This window comes from Dipodomys merriami, unplaced genomic scaffold, assembly GCF_024711535.1.
Source record: "Dipodomys merriami isolate MVZ:Mamm:240054 unplaced genomic scaffold, mDipMer1.0.p SCAF_37, whole genome shotgun sequence".
NCBI lineage: Eukaryota > Metazoa > Chordata > Mammalia > Rodentia > Heteromyidae > Dipodomys > Dipodomys merriami.
Window position 1 is genome coordinate 13,508,955 of NW_027205270.1, and position 13,776 is coordinate 13,522,730.

At 42.6% G+C, this 13,776-nt stretch overlaps 1 protein-coding gene across 2 annotated transcripts in view; it reads right to left on the minus strand.

Annotated features, from left to right (window-relative positions):
* The window catches only part of LOC138804710 (receptor expression-enhancing protein 1), a 112,021-nt gene that overhangs the window by 41,169 nt on the left and 57,076 nt on the right, over window positions 1-13,776 (minus strand). For both annotated transcript variants that reach the window (XM_069989166.1, XM_069989165.1), the window contains exon 3: window positions 4,306-4,382. In XM_069989166.1, the coding sequence (XP_069845267.1) occupies window positions 4,306-4,382 (77 nt within the window). The remainder of the gene's footprint in view (window positions 1-4,305; window positions 4,383-13,776) is intronic.

Consider the following 13,776-nt stretch of genomic DNA (forward strand, 5'->3'; position numbering starts at 1 on the left):
GAAGACTTTGGTTAAAAGTAGCCTCCTTTGAGATAGTCAGGAACCACCTAGGAATGAAGGACAAATGTACTTTCTGGGTCTTGATCCATAATTGTTTTTTGGGGGGCATCCAGTCATGAGGCCTGAATTCTGGGCCTGGGCGCTGCCCCTCAGCTCTTCAGTTCAAGGCTAGCACTCTACCACTTGAGCCACCTTCCCAGCCCCTTGATCCATAATTTACTACCCATTAAGAGACATGGCATAACTGGGCACAGAGGTATATGCCTATGATCCCAGCACTGGGTTTATGGCAGGGAGGGAAGAAGGAAGATCAATAGTTCAAGGCCAGCCTGGGTTACAAGGGGAGTTCTAGGCTAGCCTATGAGAAACTTGTCTCAAAAAATAATTTGCTGGGAGCTGGTGGTTTATGCCTGTAATCCTAGCTACTCACAAGGCTGAGATCTGAGGATCGTGGTTCAAAGCCAGCCTAGACAGGAAAGTCTGTTAGACTCTTATCTCCAATAAGCCACCAGAAAACTGGAAGTGGCGCTGTGACACAAGTGGTAGAGTGCTTGCCTTGAGTTGAAGAGTTCAGGGACAGTGCCCAGGCCCAGCCGCATGACCAACGAACAAACAAACAAAAAAAGAAAACAATAGTTTTAAAAGGGCTGGGAATGTATCTTAGTGGTAGGGTGCTTGCCTAGCATGCATAAAGCTCTTGGTTCAATTCCTCACTAAAAACAGAAAAAGCTGGAAGTAGGGCTGTGGCTCAAGTGGTAGAGTACTAGCATTGAGCAAAAGAAGCTCAGAGACAGTGCCCGGGCCCTGAATTCAAGCCCTAGGACTGGCAAAATAATAACAATAATAATAATAATAATAATAATAATAATTTAAAAATTAAAAGGTATGGAGTAAGGGAGGAGGTGACAATATCAAAAAGAAATATACTCTGACTTACATAACTATGACCCCTCTGTACATCACCTTTATAGTACCAAAGGAAAAATTAAAGAAAAGACACAAGAAACATGAAAAAGCAAAATAAATAACTATGGTATATGTTCTTCCCTATCCTTTCAGTCTCCAGATCTTATAAGCCTCAAAACTCAGTTAACACTAATAAAGTCAGCATAATTATTAAACCTGTTACTCGCTAAAAGCAAAACTATACATGTTTTCTTCCACTTTTCCCATGTGTTCTAGCTGCTACAGCAAGCCATCCTTATCACAAAGCCAGGATGTTAAAGCAGGATGGGGAGGAATCTAGCAGCTCCTAGGATAAGCTGATTCTCAGCTCCTCAAGGCCAGGATGTTTACAGAAGTAAAAAGTTTTTTGAGACCATGTCATGGCTATGAGAAATGAACAGTTTATTTAATATTGTGGCCAGCACCTCAAGCCATTGAGCCTTCTCTCCTTAATGCAGCCTCTGTCTAGTGCTGGGCAGCTTCCTGCTGTCCCCATGTCTTTCCCATAAATGTTATGAAACAACAGTGTTAGACTCAGGAACTCTTTCTTGTGGTTAGCAACATGCCAGTCATGTTGCTTTTTTTTCTTTCTTTTTTTTTTTTTTGGGGGGGGGTCCGGTCATGGGGCCTGAACTCTGGGCCTGGGCGCTGTCCCTCAGCTCTTCAGCTCAAGGCCAGCACTCTACCTCTTGAGCCACAGCACCAATTCTGGCTGTTTTCTTTTTACTTATGTGGTGCTGGGGAATCGAACCCAGGGCCTTAGGCATGCAAGGCAAGCACTCTACCACTGAGCCACCTTCCCAGCCCCCATGTTGCTTTTTTTGCTGGGTGAAAATACTGCCTAATGAGGACTGTCTTTCTCCTTTGAGTGTCGCTCCTTGAACCTCATTTTAATTCAATTGACCCAAGTGCCCTTACTCATGGCAGAATTTTAGTGTCATACCTAGTAAGTGTTCAAAAACTGTTTTTGGATTCAATTTTATTTTTATCTGGGGAGGCATAACAAGTTACTATACATCTAGCTCCTTAAAAGAACACAAAGTTATTATTCTACAGTTTTTTGGGTTTTTTTTTTGGTCAGTCATGGGGCTTGAACTCTGGGCTTGGGTGCTGTCCCTCAGCTCTTCAGCTTAAGGCAAGTGCTCTACCGCTTGAGCCACACCGCCACTTCCAGTTTTTCTAGTGATTTACTGGAGATCAGAGTCTCACAGACTTTTCTGCCCAGGCTGGCTTTGAACCGTGATCCTCAGATTTCAGCCTCCTGAGTAGCTAGGATTACAGGCGTGGGCCACTGGCGCCCAGTTTATTCTACAGTTTTTGTAAGCTAAAAGACTAGGTAGAGCTGGGCACTGGAGGCTCATGCCTGTGATTCAAGCTATTCAGGAGGCTGAGATCTGAGCACCACAGTTCAAAGCCAGCCAGGGCAGGACAGTCCATGAGATTCTTATCTCCAATTAACCATCAAAATGCCAAAAGTGAAGTTGTGGCTCAAATGGTAGAGTGGTAGCCATGAGCAAAAAAAACAAACTCAAGGACAGCACCAGACCCTGAGTTCACTACCCAGAACCGGGGCATGAGAACACATACAAACACATAGACACATAGACACAGACATAGACACACAGACACACAGACACACAGACACACAGACACACAGACGCAGACACAGACACACAGAGAGGGGGTAGGGAGAGAAAGAATTAAGGTCATTAACCCCCAATAAGGTTCAGAGAAGTGCTGTTTAGTCCTGGTCCCAGGAGTAGGACATGCTACAGGATAAGGGTAAGTTTACACTTGTCCTTTCTAGGTAAGAGGTTTTGTTTTGTTTTGACACAAGACTGACACTCTATTACTTGAGCCATATCTCCACTTTTGTGGGTAAGAACTCTTTTCTTTTTTTCTTTGTATATGGCTTGAATTCAGGGCTTGTACTCTGTCATTTAGCTTTTGCATTCAAAGCCATCACTGTGCCACTTGAATCACAGCTCCACTTTTGGCTTTTTTGATTGTTAATTAGAGATAAGAGTTTCATAGACTTCTGGCCAGACTGGCTTCAAACTGTTACCCTTAGACTTCAGCCTTCTGAGTAACTAGCTGGATTACAGATGTGAACCACTGGTGCCAGGCAAAACCTTTATCTTCTCCAAATGGTTATATCATTATATTTTTTGAATAATACTTTATCACACCAAAGAAACTCATATAGTAACAGCAAATGATGCAAAACCAACTCCAGAATCCCAAGTTGTAGAAGGGACTCTGGGGCTTATTTATACAAATCATCAGCTGATTATCAAGACCTTATTTTTATTTTTATTTTTATTTGGTCGGTCATGGGGCTTGAACTCTAAGCTTGGGTGCTGTCCCTGCACTCTTCAGCTCAAGGCGAGCACTTGAGCGCTTGAGCCACAGTGTCACTTCCGGTTTTCTAGTGGTTTATTGGAGATAAATCTCACGGACTTTCCTGCCCGGGCTGGCTTTGAACTGTGATCCTCAGATCTCAGCCTCCTGAGTAGCTAGGATTACAGGCATGAGTTGAGTCACGGGTGCCCGGCTATCATGACCGTATATCAATAAATTTTTATTTATTTATTTATTTTTCTTCTTTTTTTTTTTTGGAGATATGAGTGTTTCTTTACCAACTCTATTCACTGAGGGGCTGAGGGGCTGAGGGGCCATGCTTGTCTTAGCTACCCTTTTACACTACTGTCTCTTGAACAGTAGTTCTACATGGTTAACCATAAATATTTACTTGAAAACTTTTTTTTTTGGTCAGTCTGGGACTTGAACTTAGGGCCTGGGCACTGTCCCTGAGCTTCTTTTGCTCAAGGCTAGCACTCTACCACTTGAGCCACAGCACTACTTCTGGATTTTTCTGTTTATGTGGTACTGAGGAATCAAACCCAGGGCTTCATGCATGCTAGACAAGCACTCTACCACTGAACCACATTCCCAGACACCCCCCACCCCTTTTTTTTAATACTGGTCTTGGAGCTTGATCACAAGGCCTGGGTGCTGTCTCTGAGCTTTTGTGCTTAGGGCTAGTGTGCTCTGCCATTTGAACCACAGCTCCAATTCTGGCTTCTTTGCTAGTTAATTGGAGATAAGTGTCTCTCAAGATTTACTTATTGATGCTGACTTCAAACCTCAATCTTCAGTAGCTAGGATTATAGGTATAAGCCACTGGCACCCAGCTTGAACAACTTTTATAGGCCAATTTTTATAATATGCTCCAATGAATACTTCTGGTCCCTGCTCTCTGATCTGAGGCAAGCTTCACAGTTTTAGCCCTTCCCCTTCTCTACCCTTGTGTGTGAGTGTACAAGACACACTTGGAGTGTCCAATCTTGGAGCACTTACCAGCAAAGGAAGATGTCTGTGAATGTCTCTGCAGTGGTGAACAGTGCAAATATAATCCAGTACATCATCCATTTGACCTGTTAAAAGAAAAAGCAGAGCTAGAAGAAATGGTCAAAGATAATCAATTGCCTAACATTAGGAACAGCCCCAGGTGTATATACTGAGGCCAGGGTAGGCAGTGCCACCCGTACAGTAACTCCTTTCCCTCCTCTTCCCCAACTTATATCCAGTTGATACTCTGGGGCTGGAAGTAAATAGGCTGATCTTGACCAGAGTCAAGATCAGATTAGGTTCTTTAAATTGTGCATCCCCTTCTCCACCCCGCTGCCCCGCCCCACATAAACATACTCCTCAGGTAAGCTAGGGAGACTATAGACCACAAATGACCAGGAATCAACAGATCATTTTTCAGGACTAACAAGTGGTGAGAAAGCACTAAAAGCCTGAATGAACCTCTGAGCCCAGTCTAGGATGGCCCAGGTAAATCCTGTCTTGTAGAAAAGGACCCAGGACTACTTGTAGGAATGGATCTTTCTTTAAATCTTTCCATACATCCTCCTTTGCATGTCACTGCCCCTCTCCCCTAATGAAGCCCTGGTACCTCTTCTCTTGAACTACTACAAAATTCTTCTAAGCAGGCAAGGGCCTGGCTCAAGTGGTAAAGTTACTGTCTAGCAAGTGTGAGGCACTAAGTTCAAAACAAATAGGTTTCCCTTGCCTTCTTACCAATTCATTTTAAAGCCATTCCCATTTTAATCTCACCAAAGTATGAGCTCTTAGAATATAATATTCTTCCATTTAAAATCTTCTTTCATGAAAAAAGTCTAATTTCTTCAGTTTCCTCAAACTCTGCTTCTGGTAATGGTGGGATAACTCACATTGTCTAGACCTCCTGCCAATAATGACAACTTTTCAACAAAATATTTCAAAACACCAGAGAACAATAAAAAGCAGACACAGACCCAAAAGGGTTTGAATCCTTGGGAGTTCAATCTCTACACAAGCTTTAATCCAGGTGGATATAGCTAAGGTCCATCCCAGTCTGTACATCCTAAGGTAGACAGAACATGAGCAGACATCCATTGTATTTTATGCCTGAAGAACTGGAAAACAGAGATTAAGGCTACCGGAGTTGCTGGAAATTGAAATGGAAAAAAACTTAAAGATTGGAAGTATAAGAGGGCAGGTCCCAAAATCTACAATGTAGCTGGGCACTGGCTCAAGCCTGTAATCCTAGCTACTCAGGAGGCCGAAATCTGAGTATCACAGTTCAAAACCAGCCCAGGCAGGAAAGTCCATGAGACTCTTATCTCCAATAAACTACCAGAAAACCAGAAGTGGCACTGTGGCTCAAGTGCTTGCCTTGAGCTGAAGAGCTGAGGGACAGCGCCCAGGCCCAGAGTTCAAGCCCCATGACCAACAAAAACAAACAAACAAACAAAAAACTATATAATGTATAAATTCCCTTCAAATCCTTCAAATCCAGCACTTGAAAAAAATATCCCTGGCAGACGCTCAGGATATATAGAACCAAATAGGACACCAAACAAGAATGGGGATAAAAGAGAGCAATGATGTATGAATATGACCAAAGAACATTACATACATGTCTGAAGACATACATAAAACAAAACCATGAAACACATTGCTTAGTACAATTGATATACACTAAGTAATTAATGTGATTAATTGCAAGGCACTGGTTTTGGTCCTAACACTTCTTCCACCTCAAAAATCCATGAAACAACAACTAAACAAAATAGTGAATAAATTCAACAACCATCTAAGGATTAAAAAAAAAGTCTCAATAAAATATCTCAATTTGGATAAAGAATATCTACAAAAAAATGCCTACAGCTACCATATTACTTAATGGCTGGAAAAAATTGATGCATTAAGATTGAGAGATATAGAAACAAGGCAAAGATATTCTCTCATCAATACTATTCCATCCTAAGGGAAGTCCTTGCTAATGCAATATAAGGAATAAAAGAAAAGGTATACAGACCAAAAAGAATGAGATAGAAGCCAGCAAATGGCTGGTTATGCAGAAAATCTCCAAAGACAGATTTTTTAAAGTTTTCTATAAACTAACAAGTAATGACAGCAAAATTATAGGATACAAGGAACAAATATAAAAGGCCATCACTTCCCATATTCCAGCAATGAACAACTGGAATTTGAAATTTAAAAACAATTACTAAACCAGGTGCCAGATGCTTATACTCCAAGCTACGTAAGAAGCTGAGATCTGAGGATCAAAGTTCAAAGCCAATCTGGGCAGGCAAATCCAATAAAATTCTTATCTCCATTTAACCCAAAAAGGCTGGAAGGGGAGGTATGGCTCATGTGTTAGAGCACCAGCCATAAGCTCAAAAGTGGAGTAAGAATGTGAGGCTCGGGGCTGGGAAGGTTGCTCAGTGGTAGAGCGCTTGCCTTGCATGCTCAAGGCCCTGGGTTCGATTCCTCAGCACCACATAAGCAAAAAGAAAAAAAGCCGGAAGTGGCGCTGTGGCTCAAGTGGTAGAGCGCTAGCCTTGAGCTGAAGAGCTAAGGCCCAGGCCCAGAGTTCAGGCCCCACGACCGGACCCAAAAAAAAAAAAAAGAATGTGAGGCTCTGATATCAAGCCCAATAACGGTACACACACATACGCACACACACACACACACACACACACACACACACACACACACACATACAGGCATGTGTGCGCAAGCACACACATACAGAAGGAGGAGGAAGAGGAAAAGGAGGAGGAGGAGGAGGACTACCAAACTTACAAGAGCACAAATCACAAATGAAGTATGTACTCAGGAATATATTTAAGGAGCTATGTTGAAAACATAAATAGAAGCATTATGGTCCATGACAGCCTGGGCATAAATTCAAGACCCTATCTCAAAAACATCTAAAGGAGGGCTGGGAATGTGGCCTAGTGGTAGCATGCATGAAGTCCTGGGTTCGAATCCTCAGTACCACATAAACAGAAAAAGCTGGAAGTGGCACTGTGGTTCAAGTGTAAAGTGCTAGCCTTGAACAAAAGAAGCTCAAGGACAGTATCCAAGCCCTGAGTTCAAGCCCCAGGACTGGCAAAAAAACTAAAGCAAAAAGGACTAGGTCATAGATCAAGTGGTAGAACACTTGTTCTAGTAAGTGTGAGGTTCTGTGTTTAACACACGTACTCCAATTTTTTTTAAAGGCTAAGTGGAAAACTATAAATCAGAGATCTAAATAACAAAATAGTAACAACAATTTATTTTGTTGGTTGTGGCGCTTGAACTCACAGCTTGGGTACTAGTCTCTGAGTTCTCTTCCTCAAGGCTAGCATTCTACTACTTTGAGCCACAGCACCACTTCCAGTTTAACTGGAGATGAGTCTCAATGGCTTTCTTGCTCAAGCTGGCTTTGAATTGTGATCCTCAGATCTCAGCCTCCAGAGTAGCTAGGATTACAGTTGTGAGCCTGTAATGGCTAGTAATTGTTACTAGTGACCAACAGCTAGTAACAACAATTTTAAAAAATCCCTTTAACTGATACAATGTTTAGCTACAAACTTCTCCAGTAAATCATGGATACTTGCAAAATCTACTCACAGCCACTTGCTTAGATGCACCCACTATACCAACTTATATTGGGGTTGCTACTTTGTAACCTTCTTCAAGGAAGACTAGGGGGCCCCTTTATATTTCTTGTTTGATTCTTGATTTTTCAGCACAGTATTAAGTGACAACTTTATCAAAGTTCATCCAACACTAAAACTGCCCTGGTTTCCCCTCTGACCTTTTTGGATGCCTCTTCTTAAGGCCCTTTAGTTCCTCTCAGGACTCAGTCCTGGGGAGAACATCACAGTCAACCAATAACCCAGTTCTATCCATTCTGCCATCTTATTTCTTTTCAACCTAGCTTTTTTCCTCCTTTCCCTCTATTAGCCCACCAACTCCTGTATAGACTAGAACTGTATTCTATATGTGGTCTCTAGACCTCTACCTCTTACTCTAGTCAAGATAATCTTAACTTCAAAAGTAATCATTCTTTCCTAGCTTAAAGCCAATTTCTTATTGTTAAGATAAAATCCAAATTCCTTAAGTTGGCTTTCAAAGTGTTGTAGGAGCTGGTTTCTAATTATCTCCATCAAAAGTTCTCCTTCACAAGCCGTGCATTTTCCACCCAAGCCATAATGGATGACTTTTAGTTCCCTAAACACAGTACTTTCTCTTGCCTCCAGATTTCAGTTCTCAGATCTCATTCTAAACTTTATTTCCATAAGGAAATGGCCAAAATTAAGATAAATGCCCTCTTCTGCCAGGCCACACATGGTACCTGTCATAACATGCTATTTTGAAAGCCTCTATCTGTTCGTTTGCATTTCTTTCCTACTATATTATAAATTCCTAAAGAGACCAGATCTTTTTGCATAATATAATATCGTCAGTACTGTTCTAGTATTTAAAACCAGTAACTAGTATCTAAGTGCCTGTACAATGTAAGTATAAAATGAGTATGCTTCAAATGAGTAATTACAATATTGGCATTGTGTATGGGAAAGAAAGGATGGTTTCAAAATGGTTGAGTGAATACACTTGGAAGATAGTGTCTAAAAGGCTTTTGAGAAGAAAAGGATAGAATCAGAAACTTGTGAGACATGGGGCTAGGAAGGTGGCTCAGTGGTAGAGCGTTTGCCTTGCATGCCTGAGGCCCTGGGTTCGATTCCTCAGCACCACATAAGCAAAAAGAAAAAAGCTGGAAGTGGCACTGTGGCTCAAGTGGTAGAGCACTAGCCTTGAGCAGAACTTCTGAGGGACAGCACCCAGGCCCAGAGTTCAGGCCCCACAACTGGACCTCCCCCCCCCCAAAAAAAAGAAACTTGTGAGACAACAGATACTCCTGATGAGTGCTCAGCTCACTGGGTAAATGGCTGCAGATGGGAAGAAACTTGCTGAGGCCAGGGCATAACTAGCTGATAAATTATGTGGCCATTCAGAACAAAAAGAGAGTAAACAGAGGAAGTAAAGAGAGGAAGCAGAGGTTGAGTTCCATGTGGCTGAGGGAAGTCTGAAGAGTTCAGAGAAAGGTTGGGGCTATAGACAGAGATAAGAAAGCCATGCCAGAGAGAGGGCTTGAAGCATTTGCCTGAAGTCTTCATCATCACCTTAAAATATTCTCAGGTAGGAGCCAGGCACCAGTGGCTCACACCTGTAATCCTAGTTACTCAGGAGGCTGAGATCTAAGGATCTACAGGTCAAAGCTAGCCCAAGCAGGGAAGTCCATGAGATTCTTGTCTCCAAGTTAACACCAAGTGACTCAAGTAGTAGAGACAGTATTGGGCACAAATGCTCAGGGATAGTGCCCAGGCCATAAGTTCAAGCCCCAGGACTGGCACACACAAAGAATATTCTCATGTAGTGATGGAGACATGGCTCAGGTGGCAATGTACCTCTAGCAAGCACCCTGACTTCAAATCTCAGCACTGCTTCTCTCCCCACCAATAAAAATACTGTTGTGGAAATAAAAGGATATGAGAATGACTCATGGAGCCTACCATAGTAGATGGCAACTCAGAACTAAAAGCCATATTCATCTATAATTATCAGGCATCATGCCTCACCAAAATCAAATGACAGTTATTTTTGCCAAGGTTTGAAATAGAACAGTATAGGTCTGAGGGATTCTACTCAAATCCCTTTAGAATGAAGGAGGAGGAACACGAAAGGCCTTCAGTCAGAACCGAGAGAGGGAGCTAGGATTGAAAGGTAATGTTCAGGAACCTCTCTGGAATGGGAAGATGACCCCTTGGCTGGGGCATCCCTTTGGACTGGTCAGGGCGGGATACAGGAGTAAAGAGCGAGAAGAGAAGCTGCAACCTTCAGGTACATGCCTTCAAAGCTGAATGTGAGAAGCAGGCCTAGAGACTTTCCACAAACCACCATGCTGACGGGGACTCCACAGAATCTGCTCCCTGAGTCTGCCCCTTCTCCCAGAGTTCCTGGCAGCAAATCAAAGGCCTTCCCTTATGGGCTGTGGACTTCACCTTACCTTCAGACCCTCCTCTAACCAGACACTAATATTGTTCAAGCCTTTCACACTCCTCTTGCATCTGGCTCTGCTTCAGTGTCACAGGAACATCCTTGTGACAAGTGACTGAGAAAGAAAAAATGAGAGCCTGGTTTGCAGATGACTTTACTAAACTCTTAGAGATAGCAAAAGATTTGCTCAGTGTGTGTCCATCATCTGCAAGCTGGACAACCCTGAGCCTGTATTCCAAACTGGAGGTCTCACAGGTTTAGCCAATAATTCTCCTCACCCCAAATCACCCCAGGGCCAAGTAGCAGACAAGTAGAGGCAACTCGTTGGCAAAGGTAAAGCCTGCTGAAATTGTGTTTGTTTTTGTGCCAGGGCTGGGGCTGTAACTCAGTCTTGCACCTTTGTTTGGCTCTTTTGCTCAAGGCTAGCAAGTGCTCTACCATTTGAACCATACCTCCATTTACAGTTTTTTTGTTTTTTTTTTAAATGGTGTGTGTGTGTGTGTGTGTGTGTGTGTGTGTGTGTGTGTGTGTGTGTGTGTGTGTGTGTGTGTGTGTGTTTCTGGATAATTGGAGATAATAGTGCCATAGAGTTTATGCCTAAGTTGGCTTTGAACCATTGTCCTCAGAGCTTAGCCTCCTGAGTAGCTAAGATTACAAACATGAGCCACCAGTGCCCAGTTGACTTATGGGTATTTTGATAGTACAACTGATCCTGATTATCAAGGGAAACCAGGGCAATTGCTACCTAAGGCAGCAGGAAGAAATGTAGATGGAAGTGGAGGGCTTATCTAGGGACCTTCAGTACTATCTTGTTCAGGTAAAAGTCAAAGGATCATTACCACCACCCTATCTAGGGAAGAATTCCAATGCATCAGAGTTCCAAAAATGCAGATTTGCGCCATAAAATGGCATTAAGAACATCATTCCAAGGCTGGGAATATGGCTTAGTGGTAAAGTACTTGCCTAGCATGTATGAAGCCCTGGGTTCAATTCCTCAGTACCACATAAACAGAAAAGGCCGTAAGTGGTGCTGTGACTCAAGTGGTAGAATGCTAGCCTTGAGCAAAAGAAGCTAAGGACAGTGCCCATGCCCTGAGTTCAAGCCCCAGGACTGGCACCTTACTCCCTGAGACAAAGGGGAGATGAATTGGATGTAAAAAAGATGGAAGTATCAGGAAAACTTGAAAAAAAGAACATGTGTTCTACAGAATGTTCAGTGTCTAGCATATACTTTTGAATTTCCTGGAGTTTGTAGGGGTCTTTTGAACTATTTCACAATTTACAGATTATTGATTGGATTGAAAATTATTTTATCCATGGAGGTACAAATGAATTTTGTCCAGTGGAGGTACAGTTGAATTTTTCATCTTGCTCCACACAACAAATCAGTTTAATATCAATTAGTAAGTCCAACTAACATTTCAGATTGCCTATACCTATATATGTCTGGTATTTTAGAGTCTCCTTTGAGTAATTTTTAAGACTTTAGTGGTTCTCACTGTTCATATCCAGGACTTTCACTCTTCAAAGAATGTTCCACAGGCACCTGTGGTGTCAGCCAGTGTCAGTAATGGTGGCATGGTCAGAACACTCTAAGAAGATCCTTCCTGCGGCATGAGCTGGTCTGTTATCACTATCCAACCTTATTAGCTCTTCAACTTCTCCATCCCATAGTTAATTCTATAATTACCCAGAAGTTCCTTTCTTTTTAGCAAGGAAACTCAGTCACGAGAAATGGAGAAGTCACCACTTAAGAGTCCAAATTATGAGTCTTTATTGGACAGCCAGAGAACTACTGGCGGACTCAGGTCTCAAAGACCAGCAGCCCCAAATTCAGCTAGCACAAATCTCATGTAGACCAATCAAAGTGTTATACATGAGCAAAGCAAACCAGATGAGGACACTTAAACCTAATAGAAAAGCAAACGATCTAGGGAAATGATCAGAGGAGCTAGAGAGCTAATTACCTAGGGAAAGCATAGACCCAGCCTCCTTCATTTCCATCCAAAAATCTTACCAAAGCATTAAATTTGGAAAGATACAATAATCTATATAGCAAGAGCAATGTTTCTAAATTTTGTGATTTTTTTTTTTTTTTTTTGGGTCCGGTTGTGGGGCCTGAACTCTGGGCCTGGGCGCTGTCCCTCAGCTCTTCAGCTCAAGGCTAGCGCTCTACCACTTGAGTCATAGCGCCACTTCTGGCTTTTTTCTTTTTGCTTATGTGGTGCTGAGGAATTGAACCCAGGGCCTTAGGCATGCAAGGCAAGTGCTCTACCACTGAGCCACCTTCCCAGCCCAAATTTTGTGATTTTTATTTAGGAGATCTGGGTAGGGCCTGATGCTTTATTTCTGATAAACTCCGAGGTGATGTTGGTGGTTTGACCTGCAGAGATATAGAGTGTTGAAAGCTAATAGAGAAGTGGCTGAAAGTAAATATAGCAAAGTCAAGAAGAGCATTAAACACTGTAATGGACTTTGGTCTTGGTCTTGCAGGTGATAAGGATCCAGGGAGGGATGAGATAAATAGATTTCTATTTTTAAAAAAAGGCTTCTCTGAATAGTTTGTGGACAACAGAGTAGGAAATGAGTGTGGGGAGGAGGGAGTGTGGTTGGCAGAACTATAGCTCCTTAAGGATGTCTACATTCAAATCCTCATATGGCAAAGGATACTTACAGTTATTAAGATAAGGACATTCATATGGAAAGACTATTCTGGGTCCAATGTAATCATGCATCCTTAAAAAAGAAAACAGAGCCAGGTTTCAGTGGCTCATATCTGTGATTCTAGCTACTTAGGAGGCTGAGAAGTGAGGATTACAGTTTGAAGTCAGCCTGAGCAGGAAAGTCCATGAGGATTTCAGCTCCAATTAATCACCAAAAAGCTGGAAGTGGAGCTGTGGCTCAAATGGTAAAGCCTCAACCTTGAGCAAAAAAGCTAAGAAACAGCACTTAAGCTAAGAAACAGCACTTAGGCCCTTATTTCAAGCCCTAGTACCACACACACACACACACACACACACACACACACACACACACACACACACACACACACACACACACACACACACACGAAAACTGCTCTCAGCTGGGTAAGGGACAAGTGACACTAGAATGCTTAGAGAGATGTAACGATGTTGCTTAGAAGCAAGGAGGAAGGGGCATGAGCCAAAGAGTGCAGGTAGCCCCTAAGAGACATCAAAGGATAGGAAATGGATTCCTCTCCCAAGCTTCTAAAGGAAATGCAGTCCTGTCTGATTTGAGCCCCTGGAGGGCTTCTGACCTCCAGAGTGAGAAGAAAATACATTTGTGGGGTTTTTGTTTGTTTGTTTGTTTTTTGGTCATGGGGCCTGAACTCTAGGGCTGGATGCTGTCCCTGAGCTCTTCAGCTCAAGGCTAGCACTCTACCACTTGAGCCATAGTGCCACTCGGGCTTTTTCTGCTTATGTG